Source organism: Xiphias gladius, chromosome 6 (assembly GCF_016859285.1).
Source record: "Xiphias gladius isolate SHS-SW01 ecotype Sanya breed wild chromosome 6, ASM1685928v1, whole genome shotgun sequence".
NCBI classification, from domain to species: Eukaryota; Metazoa; Chordata; class Actinopteri; order Istiophoriformes; family Xiphiidae; genus Xiphias; species Xiphias gladius.
In genome coordinates this window covers 1,677,191-1,696,607 of record NC_053405.1, presented here as the reverse complement: position 1 = coordinate 1,696,607, position 19,417 = coordinate 1,677,191, and the positions used below count along the sequence as shown (strand labels likewise).

Sequence of the window (19,417 nt, the reverse complement as noted above, 5' to 3'; positions counted from 1 at the left end):
AGAAGTCGCTGGTTCAAGTTTTGTTTATTTGCTCAATGAAAATCTGTGAAATAACAATAAAACAAATGTGTAGTTAAATAAATGTAGGAATTCATTCATCAATGTATTATTTATATCTATTTCATGTAACACACTCCCAAGCAGAAGGTGGCGGTAATGCGCCGCGTGCAAACACGTGTCGTCAACGTCGGCGTCGTGACCGTTTCCGTGAACCCTCATTTCTGTTTCCGGGTTCACTCAGGAAAAAACGGCGCGGGTCGGCTTCAGTCCCGACCCAGAACCCGAACCGAAGTGTGCTTTCTTGTTTGCGACCCTTGTCGTGTCTGAGCTCGGCGCAGACACAGAGGAAAACAATAGGATGAAATATTTCACCAGACTGAGAGTCAGAAGAGTCTACAAGTGGCGCGGAGAGGCTCTAAGTTTCAATAGGAAGTTAAAAACCTGCGAATATGGGTGAGAACATGTCGTCTGTTCTTTTTCTGCAGGTTTTTACAGTCGTTTTTACACGCACTTCATGCGCTTTTCTTTTTGTACTGTCTCCTCCAACCACCTGTTAAAAAGACACAAGTTTAATAAAGACAACACAAGTATAGATGAGAGCTGAGACATTAGTTTATTTGATCCATAGTGTCAGCCAGAAACTACTGTGAGAATAGTTGAATCATCTTTAAGCAAAGTTGTCAACAATCACAAAATCTTGTGTCCAGCTTCTCCAGTGTGAATATTTGCTGCTTTTCTCAGTTTCAAATCAATAACTTTAGATATCTTTTGGCTGCAGCCAGCAATTAACTGCATTAATGATTAATCTCCAGAAGATTACATTATATGATCTTGTATTATAAAATCAAACATGTCCACCACAATCCTAAAGCCCAAAGCGATGCCATCAAATTGCTTCCGTGGCCTTAATAAAAGACCAAGACCCAAAAAAATAGTCAGTGTACTATCGCATAAGACCGAATAAAGACGTCAAGGGTGAACCGGGTAACGTTTCAGAGTAAATGTCACAAAATGCATCGCAGTAAATAACAAATGCAACAGACTGCAGAATGCAGCCATAATAGGAGAGTGAAAAACGTGAGACTAAAGAAAACCCAGGGGAAACAGACAGATCTTCAGATGCTCAGTAAACATGTCCACAGAGTACAGAGAGCTTAAGTTTTAAAGGGAGTGGGAACCAACGAATGAACCCCGTTTGACATGTTTGATCGCTGCAGTTTTATTGTGTTATTCCTGCTTTTGCTTCCGTCGTCAAACCGGACTCATGCCGGTGCGGTTGTTCTTTTTGTTCTGTGTGCGTCTCAGCTCTTTGGCCATCAGTGTGGAGGGTCTCCCGAGGACCACCGTCGTTAACACCGGCCAACACATCCTCATAGAGGGGGACGACGAAGACAACCCCTACGTGGCCAAAGTCGTCAGGCTGTTCGGTGACGGTGAGTCCCAGGAGACGGTGGAGGCTAAATTAGAAATTCCTTTATGTGTTGTGATCCCAGGAGGGGAAGGAACGCCTGAAGAAAACGATGAATGAACTTGAACTTGATGTTATACTGATTTACTGAAGTCAGATGTAAGTGATGCGACACTTTACATTAAAGAGCACTGGAGTTAATTATCCCACGTCTTTGTCCCGGATACCGAAGAGGTGATGAGATCCGTCTGACCGAAATTAACAGTGTGTGGACTTTTTTTTTCCCTTCCCCCAATAAAAGCTGACACTTTTCTTTCCAGTTATCGTCTCATTGGGTCTATAGTGATGTCTCCTAATGTTATTCTGAGCTGCTGCAAAGGAGAACGAGTGTTAAAGCACTGACACCGTCGGAAATAGAAGGAACTGAGTAGCGATTTAATGCGCAAGTGCAAGCATTCGTTAGTCTGTTAGTCATGAACAGTCTCTGTCTGGTAGCAGCCCTGTGTGAAACTCGGCGAGGACACATGGTTGTGTGAAAAATGTTTCTTCTATCTTTGACGTAGTTTTCACAGAAGGCAAAGTGATTCTTTTGATCTAAAAGTCACTTTATTGTGAACTCAGTGATTTTGTCCCTGTCAAGTTCTTGTAGGAATCAGGGCTCCATTTTCCCAGTGATCTGACTGGGTTTTTTTGATCTGATTCTCTGAAGTTTACACTCTCCATAGCAGGTTAGCTATGCAGCCTAAAGCCTGACCTAAGCCCAAAGTTAGCCAGATAACTCACTGAGCTTGCTTTGTGATGCAGGACCTGGTAAAAAATCCAGTTACAACTTTAAAAAAACAGCATCAGGCAGTGTGGCCACATTGAATATTTATTAATATAGAAAGGATTTGGTCTCATTCATGGAATAAAAACACTTTTAACCGAGCTTGGGGAGGGAAATGTCATCCAGAGTCCTGAGAGACTGGCCGTGACTTGAAGGCGGCTAGTGAAGATCTGTCTCAAATGAAACGATGCTGGACTTGAGTCTTACTCCGGCTAGGGAGCTTGACTTGGACCTGCCCCCAAAAGACTTGTGCTGTGTTCACGTCGTATTGGCTGGATGGTTAAAATATTTGTACAGGTACAGATTGGTCCTGTGAGGATAAAAATGCTGTTCATTGACAACATAAAACTAGATCCATTAAATCTGGGTTTAATTACACTGAATGAAAGTCTTTAGTTGATGTGAGGCGTCAAAATGTACTTTCTGGCAGAAAACTCAAAACAGATTGTTGATAGTGAAGTAAAGCTTCTGCTTTCTTCTGTCTATGTAGGTGCCAAAAGTCCAGTTTCCCAGTTGTAACTGCGACCTGGAAAACCGAATCGAAATGTTTACAAGTTATAAAACTTGTACTCACGATAACGCAGATGTGTCATGAACGTAGCGTAAAAACCAAACGTCTTGTCTCCTGTCGTGTTTCAGAGAGCGGGAAGCAGAAGAAGGCGGTGGTGCAGTGGTTTGTTCGCGTGTCTGAAGTGCCTCCGAGCAAGCTGAAGCTGCTGGGCAGAGAGCCCCACCCACAGGAGATCTTCTACTATCAAGGTCGCAACTGTGACGACGAGGTCAACGCCGAGTCCATCCTCAGAACTGTGCGGGTAAAGGAAGGATCTTTCTGTTTGTTTCTAGGGCTTTTTTTTTTTTTTTTTCAAATTTTAAAAGTTGACCATATTTTCTCTCTCACCTTTGAAGGTATCTGACCATGCGGCTGATTTTGTTTTCATCTGCTGAGGCTTTGACATATCCGTCCCTGAACCTCCACCACCGCCGCAATAAGATCTGGGTTTTTTAATGCTTCCCAAAACACCTCAAATTAAAATCAAAACTCAGTAGCAAGGTGACTTTTGACAGCGTCCCAGGTGTTTGGGACGCTGAAGTTAGTGCTTCCCAGCCTTTCGTGCGTGGATGCCCACAAATCAGACGGGCTGAAGTATTCCGTCATCATATGATGGGAAGGCCTTCGTGGAATGGTTGGATACTTGGATACGAGAAAAAGCTGATCCCGGCGTTTTTGAGGTCTAGGCTCTGTCTCTTCCTGTTACATTCTTTCAGTACGTTTGACCATGTTGGTGTTGGAACTGTCCCCAGCAAAGCTTCTGGAGGGCCAGAAGCTTTTGTTGTGACGTTTCTGCCAGATGAATAACTGCATTATTTTCCAGGGCTCTCGATCACAACACGTGGAGTTGAATTTAAAAGTGACTGAGGTCGGTGGGAATCTCGCTGTTGTGATAGCAAATATACTGAAGGACAGCGTCACTTTGTGATGAGCTGAGTTACTCCACCCTGGTCAGGAATCACTGAGCTAAATAATCCGCATAGTACAGCTGTCAACAGCTGCGTAGGGACTGTTTCCTCAGGAGAAAGTAGCTCCAGTGAAAATTGTCTCAAAGAACCAGAGTAAATGGAGAAATGTCAGTGTTGATTGTTTTTTCATTGTGTGGTGGAGGCAGAAAAATCTCAGCGACAGATTTCAAAACCTGAACAAATGAAACCAAAACTGTCTCAGTGGACAGATCCCACGTTGTTGTGATTTGTGTGGACTGACCCTTTAAGTTCCTCCCTTTTCCCTCAAAGGTGAAGCACCTGGACGGAGCAGCCCCGTTCCCTGACTCTGACGATAAAGACACTCTGTACGTCAAGGTGTCCTGGGACTCTAAGACCTTCAGGGTGGTGGACTCCGCTGTGGTGGAGTCTTCCTCTGAACCTGCTCTGGCTTCCTCCCCTCCTCCCCGTCCCAAACCCTCCCTCCCCCTCTCGCCCCCCTGCTCCCTGCCCGCGGCAGCTCCAGCGCCCCGAGGCTCTTCTCGACGCGCCCTGCCCACGCCGGACCCCGCCGTCATGCACAGAGCCTCCTCGGGAGAAGCGAGGTACAGCGGGGCCACCATGAGCGCGGGGAGGGCCGGTGCCGCGGAGGCCGAGTCCCTGCACTCGGCCTCCAAACTGTCGGCCTCAAAATGTCTGAGCGCCAAGAGGAGGAACGCCTCAGCCAGGACGCCCGGGGTCTGCAAGAAACTGGAGCTGGCGAGTGAGTGTTTAAAAAAACATACTGCGTCCGGAGGGGTGGGTTTAACCGTACCACCGACGGGACATCGGTGCCTTCTTTCTGGGTATACTATTGGTAGATTTTGACATCAGCGTCGGCAGATGTGGGGTTAAAAAGGCGTTTTGTTATTTTTCACTTGAGTTTAAGTAAATAAACTAGTAAAGGCCACATTGTCTGAAGTAAATTTGTGTGCAGTTTTTGCAGTCGAAACATTAGAAATAAAATACTGAAACGGCTGAAGCTGCAGTCGAAATACAAACTACGAAAGAGGCTGAAATCAGCACTTTTAAGTGTAGGAACTGAAAGAGGTTAGAAATGTAGGAGATAAATTGAGCCGGAATTATCGGTTGAAGTGGAAGAGAGGGAGAAATTTAAACCAGATCAACTGTACAAACTGAAAGATGAGTGAGTGAAAGCAATTGGAGTAAATGGTGTGTATGAACAGTAGAGACCAGAGACCTGAAAGCGTTTGAAGTGTCAGTCGAAGTGTAAGAGTCGAAAGGAGAAAAGCCAGTTGAAGAGAAAGGGATGAGAGAGAGAAAGAAAGAAACGTAAGCTGGAACCTGAGAATTGATTAACCGACTAGCTCTATCCTCAACGCTCTGATAACATTATCTCTTTCAGTGTAGAAATGCCATGTGATCAAATGTAATACCAAATAAAGTAGAGCTGTGGAATTAGCGGAAGGCTGAGAAAAATATTTCAGTCTTTCATCTGTCAGTTTTCCTGTTGCACTTGACTGGTTTACTGTCGTCTTGAAAAGGAAAAATAAATTGAAAAAGAAAACCCCCAATATTTACGATAATACAAGAAATCAGTGCATTTTATAAAACCACAAACACTGTTTCTAACACTGTTTCAGGCAGGATGTCATGTTGGAGGCCTTATTTTACCTAGAAGTAGTTCAATGAATAATAAATTCCGCATTTTGTCGCAAGTTTTCCATACTCTTTTTTTCAGCGCATTTTTCTGTGAAACTAAGCTCCGTCATTTTAAGGGCTGCATCCAGTAATGGTTTGATTTATAAAATGTCAAAATATTATAACCTGCCCTTCAAATGTTCCAAACACAAAGAGATTTTTTAAACTACGATAGAAAACAGAAAAGTAGCAAATCCAGAGTAGCAGGAAACAAAAGTTTGACATTTTTGCTTGATAAACAATTGAAAAGAATTATCAAAATGGTCGTCAATTCATTTTCTGTTGTGTCGCTGTTTGTTTTGTTTTTGAATCTGATGTGACGCGTTCCTTTCCTCGTCCCGTCAGGTCCGGAGAAGATGATCCGAGAGGACGTCCTGAGCCAGCTGCTGAACGAGGAGCTGGCTCACAGGCTGTCGTCCTCTCCCCCTCGGGCCCTGCCTCTCACCCACCGCCTCAGCCCCCTCAGGAAGGCCCGCGGAGCCCCCGGCGCTGAGGACGCCCCCCCCCTGAAGCCCTTCGCCGTGGTCCTGAACAAACTGCCTGCCTCTGAGACAGAAAGTCCCCCGTCGTCTGCCAGAGACGACCCCGCCAGGTCAGAGTCCACTCTCACGCACAGTCACAGTCTCCACATTAGTGTCAGTGCAGAGTTTAATGACGTTTTTAAAATGTCTACACACACTCGCCAGTTTATAAAGTACAACTAACTGGAGGTAAACCAATCTAATCCAGCAGTCCGGAAATAAATCCTCCCGTCATGAAGGCTGCGACGTCGAGTTTTAGTTGAAGCTGTTTTCGAGACGTGTTGATTACTTTTTGTGAGGTGTTCCTAATTTGTTGTCCACCCTCATTGATGTATTAATGTGTTACCACCAGCCTTATTCTTTAAACCGGTTTCAAACTAAACCAGTGTTAGTAAGTGGACCCTGTTGAATATTTCAAGAATGAACTGTCTCACTGGTTTTAAAGAAACTGGTTTAAAAATGGTTTTGAAATAATATTAACTGGAGACGAACTGGTTTACATGGGTTTTAAAATTGTCTATACCATAGTTAAACTGGTCTCAAGTGGTTTGAAACTGGTGTGTATGTGGTTTATCAGTCCTCGGCAGGGTGATGTGATGGAGGCAGAGTTACCGACCGCCTCGGTGAAAACGCCGGGAAGAAGAAATGCCACCCCGAGGAGAAACTATTCCACCAGAGGGCAGAAGTGAGTCAGACCTGGCAGGACTGGTGGCTGCAGCAGGGCTGTGACCTGGTCCTGTTAGGCTGAGTTTACACTGCTGCCTGGTTAAAATGACCCAGCTCTGATTTTTTTTTTTTTTTTTCCTTTTGTCCGAGTCACAGATCAGATATGTTGAAAGTTCGTAAACAGGAAAACAAGCTTGAGATTGGAATATTATTTTTCCCCCTTTGCTTGGGGCTGCATTCAGATGCAGGTGTGGAAGGAGCACGTGGATCCTGTTACTCAATTAAAAGTAACAAGGCCACACTGAAGAAAAACTCTGGTGCAAATTAAAAAGTTTACTTAAAAGCACATAAGTATTAGCAAAATGTACAAAATGTGCTTTCGTAACATTTAATTTCCAATGAGAATTAGAAAGATTTTTAGTTTAAAAACAAAACAAAAAACTAAAACAAATTCAGATTTTAGTTTAAAATCTGAATTTGCTTCAGTAGTGTCCAAAGAATAATGATAGTGCAGCGTGAAAAAGGTTCATATTAATTGGGATTTTGAAAGTCCTAATCATCATTCTTATGGGGATAATCATGTCCCATGTTCTGGAACTTCAGTTCCAGAACTATTGCTGCCGGGGATTAAACAGGTGACGTGCAGTCTAATGAGGTCTTAACTCTGGAAACTGAAGACACTCGGCGGTTTTTGAACTATTCTGGGTATTTTTTAAAGCACTTTTTTTGTGTAGTAATAAAACTAAAAAACATTATACCCGTATAAACAGTAGAAAAGAAGAAGTACCTATTTCAACAGAAACCGGCCTGAGCAGATGTTATCTGTTGGGGCCCCGTGCAGGTTCTGCACACCTGAATTAGACGATGATAATCACCTGCCGCAAGAGAAGAGTCAGAAAGCGGAGGTGTGAGGCCAGATAGAAAGTTTCCGCTGCAACACAGCCACAAAAGAAAACCAAAAAAAATCAGAAGTGGCTGATTAAACTGGCGGTGCAAGTGTGGCTTGATGTTTCCACGGGACGAATGAAGGAGCGGTCAGCAGTTTGACTCTGAAACGGTTCGGCACAGGAGCCGTGAAACTCAACGATCGGACCTTTCACCAACAGAAACGTAACGCACATCAGCTCCAGTCTGATGTCTCCCCTCCCCCTCCTTCATTTTCCCTCCCAGCGGCTCAGAGGCTGCTGGGAGTTTGAGTCCTGGGGCACAACCGGGTGGTGTTTCGGGTAAAAAGCAGATAAACAGAATGAATTCACACCTGTGTGCATGTGGTGGTTTTTCTTCAGTCTCTCTGTTGTCTTGAGGTGTGAGTCTGAACATGTAGTGGTGGAAAGGTTACAGCACATGTCGTCTTGTGTAAACGTAAACAACTTGTATTTCTTTCATTCTTTTTCTTTCTTTTTTTTTTTTTTTTTATGAACGAAGGCTGTAAAACGGGAACCGTCTTTGGCGTTTGTACTGAGGAGCGATGTAACCCCACAAGTCTCACCTCTCGCCCTCTTTGTCTTCAGAGCTACCACTCCCTCTCGGAAGACGGAACTGAAAACGCTGAGGGAACCGGCTCTGGGGGTGCTGTGAGTAGTACATCACATTATGAGTCACATTTGTAGTAGTTTGTTTTTTGTTTTTTGTTTTTTTATTATTTATTTATTTGGTCCCGCTTCAGTAATTAACACTTAGATAAAGACCTGCAGACACTACTCAGGAAGGCACAATACTTCAAACGTCTGGCATGTTTTTCCAGTTAAAAAAAAAGAACTTACATTAATGTTCCTTAGAGTCGGCATTCCCCTCAAAAGACACTACTAGATCCTCAGTCAGAGAAGACACATTAAAGGACAGACGCAAATACAATATTTTTCTATTATAAAGTATCAGGTAAGAAAGACTTTGAAGTGGTATCAGTGCGTTAATAATGCTGCTATTGCATGTGTTTTTTAGTAGACTACAATTAGTTTAGAAAGCCTGATATCTAATTCTGCAATATGTTGTTTGCTTGATTGATATAAATATATGAATGCAGCAAATAGCTTTCACATGAGTGGGGTAACTTTTTTTGTTGTTGGCGAAAAAGCTCCGACTTCATGGGTTCACGTGTTTTTGTGTTTCCAACGATGCTGCATTGACACAATGTGTTGACATAAGGGAAGAATGGGAAAACCTGCCTTTATTCCAGCCAGGGAGTGTTCACACATTATCCCAGATTAGCTGCTTCTGCTGTGTTATACAAACAAACAGCGTCCACTTTCCTCTAAATTCACATATTGGCTTAAAAGCAGCTATAGTCAATGTTTTTTTTACTACAAACTGGTGTATGAAATGACAATGGGAAAACAGTGTGACATTGTGCAAAGAGTCGCTCCTAGGGACTTTACCATAAAGCTTCACAGAGCTTTGCGGTGAGTTTCAGCTCATAGTTTATCGGTTTACCACTGGGATTCACTCTCACCGCTCTCAGTGTCGTCTTCAGAGAAACCGCTTTAAAAAGCCGCTATCCACTTCCTGCTCGGCAGCAAACAGCAGACAGACACAGTCAGAGACCAGCTGGTGAACATGGTGGAGCATTTAGCAGCTAGAGAGCCAGATGTTTCCCTCAGGAGCTGGTGGAGGCAGAAGCCAGAGCTAAGAGAGAGGAAATACTGGACTTAGATTCACTAGATCCAGATGAATCATCATGTTGCTCATCATGTAACAGCTGGATGTGGAAATAAGCAGCTGTTCACATGTCAACTACATATGTTATCGTTTAAGTAATTGTCCAAGAAATACCAAAAACGAGATCAGTTTCCAGCATCTTATATACAAAGATTTCCTGTTTTTCTCTGATTTATATTTTTGTGAATTTGCTGTTTTTGAGCGTTGGACAGTTGGTCAAAAACTATTGGTCAGACAAAAGACATTTGGAGATGGGACCTTTGACTCCGGGTCAGACTTTATCCACCGTTTCTGACATTTTGTAGACAAACAATGAATCGATAATGAAAATAAACTAAACTAAAACAACTTTTTGTCAGTGAGCGTTGAGCTTTGTCTTTATCCACCTCAAAGTGAGAAAACTGGTCCAGGTGTTTGTCAGAGCAATGTACACTGATCGTGTTTTGGTTATTTTGTGGGTGGTTTCAGTAAAATGCTGCCGATTACACTCTGAATATCTGCACCTGTGCGGTCAACAGGGCTGAGGCGGACAATGAAAGCTCTCCGATTCTGCCAGCTGCCACCACGCCAAGGAAATCTAAGAGGAAGTCGGCCCAGCTGGTGTTGTCTCGCATCAGGAAACAGCTGTGAGTGCAGAGACTGTGACTGAACTCTTAGAAGGGTAAAGGATGACCTCTGACCTCCTGGTCGGCGTTTACCTGCTTTATTCTGACAGGACGACATTTGATTCATTCTCTTTGGGAAAACGTTGATTCAGCTTTTAGTTGAGGTTCAAACGACACACTTTTCTTCAGTTTGGAGAAATTTAAAATGTAAACGTTGACCAGGACTCGTGAAATCAATGCATCCATCTACTGTCATTGTGACGGGAACCTATTGGTATTTTATTAGTATTAATGTGCACTATATACGACTTTTGTCGTCTAAATGAACACTATAAACTAATCTCACAGATTTCTCCCTGACTGTTATCAGAAATTAAATGTAAATAGTTTGTAGCTGCAGACATTCTTGCTGAAAATGACGATCAGTTTTACTTGCCGCTAGCATGAAGGCTAACGTGTCTAGAGACATTCTTATGTGGAATCATTTCATGTGAGAAACGATAATGGTTCGTCTTTAGTCGAGCGGTTCATCAAAATGTTGCAGCATCGTCTAAATGTTCTCTTGTGGAAAACTTCAGTTGTTTAATTTCAGAGTCTGTCTGTCTGTTCAGGAATCTTCTGGACACCCAGCGGGACCTGAACTCAGACGGGGAGGACGGGGACGAGTTTGTTCCATCGAAGAAGGAGATGCAGAGCAGCAGTGAGGAGGAGGAGGAGGAGGAGGAGGAGGAGGAGGAGGATGGCGGTGGGGAAGAGGAGGAGGCAGAGGCAGGGCTGGATAGGGATGAGGAAGTAGTAGCAAAGAAGAGGCGACACGCTGCAGCGGGACCTCGCACTCCTCGTTCAAAGCAGAAGACTCGCCCCTCCGCCAGGACGCCGCGTAAAACCCCCAACAAGAAGGTGAACGTCCAGACCCACAAACCTGTGTCTGTTAACTGGATCAGGGCCGATCGAGTCGCTTTTCATTTGATCACATTAGCTGCACCAGGCCTGAGTCGTCTCTCATATTCTGTTTTTACCGTAAAGCAGTGAAGGCAAATGAACAGCAGGCAGCAGTTCTTATTACAGTGTTTATATCTGAGCTTTGGTGTGTGGAATAAAAACCAACTTCTTATTGCTGCAGAACACCAAACACTCGCATTTTGTCCTCTGGGAATGATTCGCTGTTAAATTAGACTCAACACTGTATGACCATAACATTTAACGTTATATAAATTTACAATAGTACAGTGTTCAATAAAGAAAATATAAAGTTTTCATAAGTCATATTTGACTTTTACGTAAATTGCACCTTTTTTCTCATTTTTTTTTTTAATCTCGATAATTTGTTGATCGTGTAAAACTAAAATGCAACAGGTTTGAAATTAAGTGTCAAACATACAACACAGTCACGGCGTTGGGCGTTACCTCATTTAATAGGGATGTGTTTTGTGTTCCATGTGAGATTTTGGGGCTAAATTGAAAGTGCGTTGTGAAAACTGAGCCTGAGTAAGAGGAACATGGTGGAATAACATCCAAAATCCCAAATTATTTATTGCTTTTGCTTTATTCAGTTCTTAGGTGTACCGGCCTCCAAAGGGCTGCTTGTTAGTTGAAAACTACACCTGGACTTTTTGGTTTTTTTTTTTTAGTTTTTTTTTTAGCGCAGGTTAATGTTGTTGTTGAGTTTATCAAATGTCAAAACAAAGCACATTTTCCAAGAGGCCAGAGACGACGGCTACCTTCCTGCGTATTGCACCCACGCTGCGACTGAGAGCGACGATGTTTTCTCTCCGTCTAAACAGTTGGCCCCCGGCGCGCCGCGGACCCCCGGTCACGCCACTCCCAGCATCCCCAGCAGGTCCCAGCCGGCCCGACAGCCCGCTAACGTCCTGGAGGAGGCCAGAACGAGGTGAGGGCAGAGTTCAGGGGGAACGCGGCGATCGCTGACCTCTGATCCTGGTCCACGGGGACTTTAACTTGGACCCTGCAGGACTTTTATTTGGAATGGAGTGTTTTGGTCTCGTGTACTTCTACTGAAGTAAAGGATCTGAATACTGCACTGGCAGCCTGTTAGCGTAAAGAAACCAGCCTAGGTTTATCGACGCATATCTTACACAGAGCTATCTGAAATCAAAGGGTTTTGTACAAGTTTGAAGTTTGAAGTGCCTAATAAACTGGCAGCTGAGTGTAAGTTTCCAGTGACGAATGGATAAATAATCCTAAAAAAAATAGTGACTTCAATACTGAGCAGAGTAATCCTGATGATAATTTAAGCCCAAAAGCTGCAGCCCTTCACAATTTACCTTCTGGCAGCCGTAGGCAGGGGAGTAGTTGTCTAGATTACACACAGGAGATGATTTCCACATGGTGTATTTAAGATTTATGACTGTTTGTGTTTTTTGAACACCTCTTGCATGATGTTAATGTGTGTGTGTGTGTGCGTGTCCCATCAGGCTGCACGTGTCCTCGGTGCCGGAGTCGCTTCCCTGCAGGGAGCAGGAGTTCCAGGACATCTACAGCTTCGTGGAGAGCAAGATCATCGACGGCACCGGAGGGTGAGCTCCAGATCAAAACTGAAACTTTTAGCAGTCCACTGGTTCCCAGTCAGTGGCTTCTCTTAACTCCGGGTCACGGCGGGTTCTAGCGTTAGCTGTAAGCATCAGCTCAGGAGACAGGATTCAGCCCGTCCTCCTGTTGGCTGTCACACTGACCTGTTGTGTGTGTGTGTTGTTGCGTTTCAGGTGCATGTATATCTCAGGTGTCCCGGGCACAGGGAAGACGGCCACGGTCCATGAGGTGATGCGCTGTCTGCAGCACGCGGCCGACGTGGACGAGATCCCTCCTTTCCACTTCATCGAGATCAACGGGATGAAGATGACAGACCCTCATCAGGCCTACGTGCAGATCCTGCAGGTGAGGAGTTGAAATTCGTGGATGTGAAGTCACCGTCCCCCATCACCGAGGTTCTCAACGTGTCTGCATCTACAATCCTGTAACAACCTGCTTATTAAAACATCCTTCAAGGGTTTTTTTCTTCAATTTCTAAGTTAGAAAGTGAAAACATGTAAATGTATCTGTTCATTTTGAATATTAAAAACAGATGATTTGGACTAAAAGGTCAAAAATACTTTTAAAACGCCATTTGCCGGTGGAACGTTTTAGTTAAAGCCTTTAACGGGCCCCTGCTTTCTGGGGGGCCGGTCTCCTAAATAGAAAACATTGTGATCAAGTTGGACATTGAGCTTTTAAGGATTTATGACTTTGTTGGACCATCAGACTGATCCTGTGAGTTGGGAAACAACTTTTTTTTTTTTTTTTTTCTGTGACCTTTTCCCATAATAATATTATAGCAGCTGTGACGAGAGTCTAACCTGTCGCTGCATGAATGACGCGTTCACATTCATTTAACTGCCCCAGCGCTGCGGGATAAAAGCCCCGTTAGACTTTTATCCTGCAGGCTGAGTGTCAAAAGGTCATCTGTGCATTGTGTTTAGAGTTTTTATTATTGTTATTATTATTATATCGCTATGTTGATCAGCAGCTCAGTGGTATTTTCTGACTGGAGTGTGTAAATCATCAGAAAATATTGAAATGTGAACATCACAACTTCCCAGAGCCTCCGATCTCTTAATTTCTCATTAGAAGGGGCCGAAACCATCAAATGTTTGGCAGTTTTGCTTTAAAAACAGTTAATTGATTATCAGAATAGAAGCGCTGCAAAGATTATTCCATTAATCAGTCAGCGGATTGATAGATTAAACGACCGTTTTGATAATTTGTAAGTCACTGATTGATCATTGATTGAACAGAACAAGACGTGAAGAAGAGACCTTGGATTCTGAGAAACTGGGTCAGACTTTTTCACTCTTCTGACGTTTTGTTGACAGAACCATTAAATGAGAAATGAACCGGCGTTTTCATCAATAATGGAAGAATAAGCATTAGCCCTACAAAACAGATGCCGATGAATCTTCTGTGAGTCGACTGATTGATCAGTTGTCGCAACTCTAGTTTTAACTACTTTCAGACAACTCCGAAGGTGCGGTGTGTTTCTCCTAATCCTTTAATTGTTTGTCAGAGGACAAATGTGGGACGGTTTGTTGCATAAATCGTGTCCTGGTTAAATTAAAACGTTGTTGTGAGTACCGACCGACCGCTCTGTCTCACCTCTGCAGAAACTGACGGGTCAGAAGGCCACGGCCGACCACGCAGCAGCTCTGCTGGAGAAGAGGTTCAGCAACCCTGCACCCAGGAAGGAGACCACGGTGCTGCTGGTGGATGAAGTAAGAACTCTGCTTCATATTTACCATCACTTAGTTTATGGGCATTTCCCAAAAAGATTATAAAAACATCTCCCACAGGAATAAAATTTAAAAGAAAGTTTAAAATTGTCAGTATAAATAAAAACCTAATCCTGCAACCGGAAAAGAATAAATCCAGTGATATTCATTTTTTTAAAAATCCCATGTGCAGATCCAAACCAACAGGGAGCGTCTCCTACTAACAAGTAGGAGTGTGTGTATCGGAGCCTGATACATCCGAACCCTCAGAGCCTCAGAGCTCCATTGTTTCCAGAAACGATTAAGACACGTCAGCGATGATGTTTATTCTGACTCAGTCTCACACACCCACACACACACACACCATCCTGCCACCAGAAATACTCACTGCAGCACCAAACACATTTGGTGCTGCAGCTGAAAATACCCCCCAACAAATGCGCTGTTCCCTCCTGTTTGTTCTGTTTAAAAACTACAGTAGCAGCTGAGAGCCACAGACAGAAAGTGTTGAGAGACGGACTAACACACTGTTGGTGTTGGATTGGCACATGGGACGTTGACGCTTACAGAATTAAATTAACAATATAAACAAGCTCAAATAGAAAATACATATATTTTATTTATATATATGATATATATAAATGGGATGCTGCCAGCCAGGTGAAAAAGTTTTATTGACTCTTTTAGAACAGAAGGAGAATTTAAGAGTCTGAGACACTTTCTTGCTGTAAATTTATTTAACCAGCAACTGGCCGGGAAGGGAAATGATTTTTATGCAAATTAAACCCGTGTCAACATTCAGTTAGAACCTGAAGGGTTGCGTGAACGCTCAGTAAAGTTATCCGCAGATACACGGTCCTGCTGCCAGCTTCGCGTTATGGGAGGCGGTCTGGTGCGTCCAGTGGTTTGTTACAAGGAGCTTTCAGTTTTGCTACGTGAAAAAAATCAGATGGTAGGACTGAGAGCAGGGATCTGTGAGTTCCCCAAATTTGTCTGATACAATGGAGGTGAATGGAATTTACTTTGTGCTGCAGCATTAAGATAATTTTTAGAAAGCAACACCTTTTTTAGAAAGTGTAACTGCTGATGGTATGAAAAACTTACCACAGCGTTTTTTGTGGAAACCACCCTATTCCTCCATCTCAAGAGATTCGGGCTTCCCCTCCCAACGGGTCTAAAATTGAACCCTGCTTATACCCTGTTAAAGTTACCAAAAAACCCGCAGCAAGAAAGAACTCTACGGAAGAAAAATTCTGAATCTTTCCAGTAAAGGAATGTATGGTTGTTATCAACCAACAGTGGTGAGTGTCTCGTATCAGCTTTCCACACTCGATGGAACTTCTGTATCCAGTGAGTCTGGTGCAAGCCCACTGTCAACGGTGCAGCTTGACAAAAATCTGCATAAACATTTCTTGCGCTAAAGCTAAAACGGCGACTAAGTTACTTATTCCAACCACGTTTTTTGGAAACGTAGACGATTTTTTTTTGCGAGCTGAAAATCCGAACACAGACCTCTGGATTAGATCTCGCTCTGCTCTGCTCGTCTCCATCAAAACACACCTGACCGGATTAAAATACAGCGGCTTCAGGAAGCAGTCAGACCCCTTCACTTTATTGTGCTGTAGATTTATTTGTAAATGGACGAATTTCCCATTTTTGCCTACTCTCAATAACCCGCAATGACAAAGTGAAAACGTGATTTTATAAAGTCACTGCAAATTTATTAAAACTCACAAACTGAAATCTCTCACTTACAAAACCGTTGGTCTGCCCGTTTTCCTCTGTCCGTCCTTGTGTCTTTTGACAGCAGACTAACCCTCTGCTTTGTGTTTGGACCCCCGTAGCTGGACCTGTTGTGGACCAGGAAGCAGAACGTGATGTACAACCTGTTCGACTGGCCCACGCGGCGTCACGCCCGCCTGGTGGTGCTGACCATCGCCAACACCATGGACCTGCCGGAGAGGATCATGATCAACAGAGTGGCCAGCAGGCTGGTGAGGGAAAACACGAAGGCACTTCAGTGTATCTTGCTTCTGCTTCGGATTTAGGAATCACAAAGAGAGGCAGAGGGGACCGTTCTCTCACAAACTTCTTCTGAGCTTGAACCGATTATTTTCTTGATTTAATTGGTTTGTTTGGTCCTTACAATGTCAGACAATAGTGAAAAATACTCACCACATTTCCCTAAAACCAAATGATTATTTTTTACATTGTAAACCTTGTGCACTGTGCTTTTTCCACCTCAGCGGCGTAAAAACAAAAAAGCCCCATGTAACTGGAAGCGATTACAGGAAACCAGCCGCTGAAGAATGCCTCTGTTCCCCGGTCGGCACCTGTCAAAGCATATGGTCTCTCAGCTTTTCTTAGATGTTGGAAAAATGTTGTTCTGCAGTTGTTTTTAAAATTCATTCAGTGTAGCCTGTTATACACTCCTGGTTGAAACTATTGGCACAGTGACAGCCTGTAAGTGTTTCTCGTAGCCACCCAGAAGCTTCCTGCTCCTGCCTGCTGCTAGTTTCCACTTCTTCCATCGCTTTGTCTTCAAGCTCCTCTAAGTTTGCAGGAGCCCTTTTCACAACGGCAGGTTTCAGATCTCTCCAAAGGTTTTCAATGGGATTTAGGTTCAGGACTCATTGCCGGCCAGTTTGAAACATCCATCTTCTCCTTTTCAACCATGAATTTTTTTTTTTCTTTATTTTGTTTGAGGAACTAATTTAGATTCACGAAAAGGAGCCAATAATTGTGTCAAACGAACATTTAATGTCTTTATTTTTTATTTCACTATATGAAAGATTTTTTTTGTTATTGTTGTTCAATAACTTTGGACATTTTATTAAATATTTTGAGTATTTAAAATTGGTCAATTAGCATTTGTTTCTGAAGAGTTTCTAAATTCTGTACTTAAAATTCAGTAATTTCACGTGTAAACCTGGACTGACATCTGCCTGTCACCGATCAGTCACTTGCTGGCGGGTATTGCAGCGTTGGATGTGGAAGCGGTTCTCTCTCCCATCAGCCGTGGGAAGTGGCGGCACCTCTTTCCTTATTTTTCCAGCCACGGCCACAGCAGCTGAGGGCCGGCGTTTTTCCGGGAGAGCGCGTCGCCCGTGAACTCTTCTCGTTCCCCCAGTTGTAAAATTGTCTGGAAAAGCTATGAGAGATTCCTCCGCCACCGTGAGCTCAAACTGGAAATGACAACATCGGGCGCTATGACTTGAATCCAGAATTCTGTGAATGAAAAGAAGTATCACTCCTACGTACCTCGGGTCTCTAGCAACTTTCCTGCTTGACATTTTGACACCAGAACATTATTAGGGACAAATAGCTGTAGGAACACCAGGGAGCTGAGTGAATCAGACAGGGTGTAATATGGTCCTGGGTTGCTAAAAAGCCAGGAACTTTTATATAACACTGATTCATTTTCTTCTAGGCTTTTTACAACTTGTTTAAAATGTAAATGAATTTCCCATAACCTTGATGGTTAAAAAAAAAGTTAAATGATGCTGAGTGTGTGTGTGTGTGTGTGTGTCTCCAGGGTTTGACCAGGATGTCGTTCCAGCCGTACAGCTTCAAGCAGCTGCAGCAGATCATCATGTCCAGGCTGAACAAGGTGAAGGCCTTCGAGGAGGACGCCCTGCAGCTCGCGTCCAGGAAGGTAGACGACCAGGACGTCTTTCACGCCCTCTCGCCGGAGCCCAGCTCATTCACAGGTCTGTTCGCTCTCAGTTCAGAGAGATTTCAGCGTTGCTCTCCTCCGGCAGGTGGCCGCTCTGTCGGGCGACGCTCGTCGGTGTTTGGACATCTGTCGCAGGGCAACGGAGATCTGCGAGCACTCTGCCGCTGACCCCTCCGCTACAGGACTGGTGGGAATGAGTCATGTGATGGAGGCGCTGAACGAGATGTTTTCCTCCGCCTACATCACTGCGATCAAGTAGGACTCTCACGTCGGTCAGATTCACGAAACACTGGTGGATTTGTAAAGGTAGTAGCTACGATGAGATAAAGCGACGAATGTGTGTTTCCAGGTGTGCATCGGTGCAGGAGCAGCTCTTCCTCAGGGCGGTCATCGCTGAGTTTCGGCGGCTGGGATTGGAGGAGGCCACCTTCCAACAGGTAGAGCTCCAACACACACATGAGGAAGAGTCAAAAATAACTTTTAGGTTTTGCAGAACTTACACGATGACACCTGTGATTAGGAAAGAGGAAAAACTTCAGTATTTCCCAGGTATTAATCAAGTACCAGATCTGAACCTCTGAACCATGTTTCTTTTTTTTCCTCCTGCCTGCCGAAGAGAGCAGCGTTAGTTATAAATGTTTCAATATGTCGCTGCAGCTGTGGCATTGATTCAGTAATGACATCCCTGTTACTGAAGTTAATGTTACGTTCTGCCGGGAATGGCTGGTATGATTGGGAAACGGGTATTAAAGTGCGCGTGTTATTAAAAAGTCTTTGCAGAAACCTCGACTGAAACTATCCCTACGTAAAGAACCGAGCGACAAATGATCCGGTCTGGATCGTTTGGACCAGATCCTGACCCTGGTCCTGACATGCAGAACCTGGCTCGGACGCACTTGACTTTGCCAACCCTGTTCCGTGTTCTCAGGTGTTCGTGCAGCACCAGGCTCTGTGTCGGGTGGAGGGCCTGCAGCCCGTCAGCGTGTCGGAGGGCCTGGCGGCGTGTCAGCGTCTGGGAGCCTGTAGGTTACTGCTGCTGGAGCCCAGCCGCCTGGGAGTCCTGCATCGCGTCCGCCTCAACGTCAGCCAGGACGACGTGCTCTTCGCCCTGAAGGCCGACTGAAGGAGGATCTGCTTCAGACCAGCTTATGTGAGCCCCGCGAGAATCTAGGCTGAGTGTGGGGCCCACAGCACGACGCCCGGAGTGGAGATCAGGAGTCTGATCCTGATCCAGCCTGAACTGTGATTAAAAACTCAGATAACTAGTTTTTAAAGCTTAAATTACTGCTTCTTAAGGGCTCTGTCCTTTAATAGTGAGACAGAAATCACTGTCTTTGTTATTTTATGGCGCCGTAAATCAGCAATGGCAAAGATGTGGAGCACTTGACCACAAAACTAATGTTACTGCAAAGTTACACTCAATGTTTTTCTCTTTCTTTTTCTAAATAAATCCGGCTTTTTGCCTTGTCTTTAGTCTTTTCCTCTTCCTTTTTTTGACCGCTACAGCAACCCCGCGCTCACTGTGTATTAGGAGGAACCCTAAACTCAGACGGTAGATGTGTTACCGGAGCACGCCGTCACCGCAGAGTGCGACCACCGTTCGGTTTCAAATCCGAATCCT

General features: G+C 44.2%; 1 protein-coding gene across 2 annotated transcripts; it reads left to right on the top strand.

The window, feature by feature from the left end:
• Positions 1-225: 225 nt before the first annotated feature.
• On the top strand, positions 226-19,269 carry orc1 (origin recognition complex, subunit 1). Of its 2 annotated transcripts, XM_040129688.1 has the most exons (18): positions 226-453; positions 1,306-1,433; positions 2,874-3,046; positions 4,023-4,473; positions 5,757-6,003; positions 6,510-6,617; positions 8,110-8,172; positions 9,772-9,879; positions 10,470-10,758; positions 11,643-11,749; positions 12,294-12,395; positions 12,582-12,753; positions 14,016-14,123; positions 15,965-16,114; positions 17,656-17,775; positions 17,882-18,051; positions 18,146-18,233; positions 18,725-19,269. In XM_040129688.1, the coding sequence occupies exons 1-18, from the start codon at positions 359-361 to the stop codon at positions 18,917-18,919; spliced, it is 2,874 nt and encodes a 957-aa protein (XP_039985622.1). In that variant the 5' UTR covers positions 226-358; the 3' UTR covers positions 18,920-19,269. The 2 variants fall into 2 exon arrangements, with proteins under 2 accessions (XP_039985622.1, XP_039985623.1); XM_040129689.1 differs by lacking the exon at positions 6,510-6,617.
• Positions 19,270-19,417: the final 148 nt, after the last annotated feature.

Excerpts from the sequence above, each read along its gene's own strand:
- orc1 (XM_040129688.1), top strand. The coding sequence starts at position 359 with ATGAAATATTTCACCAGACTGAGAGTCAGAAGAGTCTACAAGTGGCGC. Across the intron at positions 6,618-8,109 it reads TATTCCACCAGAGGGCAGAA|AGCTACCACTCCCTCTCGGA; the intron begins GTGAGTCAGACC and ends CTTTGTCTTCAG. Across the intron at positions 10,759-11,642 it reads GTAAAACCCCCAACAAGAAG|TTGGCCCCCGGCGCGCCGCG; the intron begins GTGAACGTCCAG and ends CCGTCTAAACAG.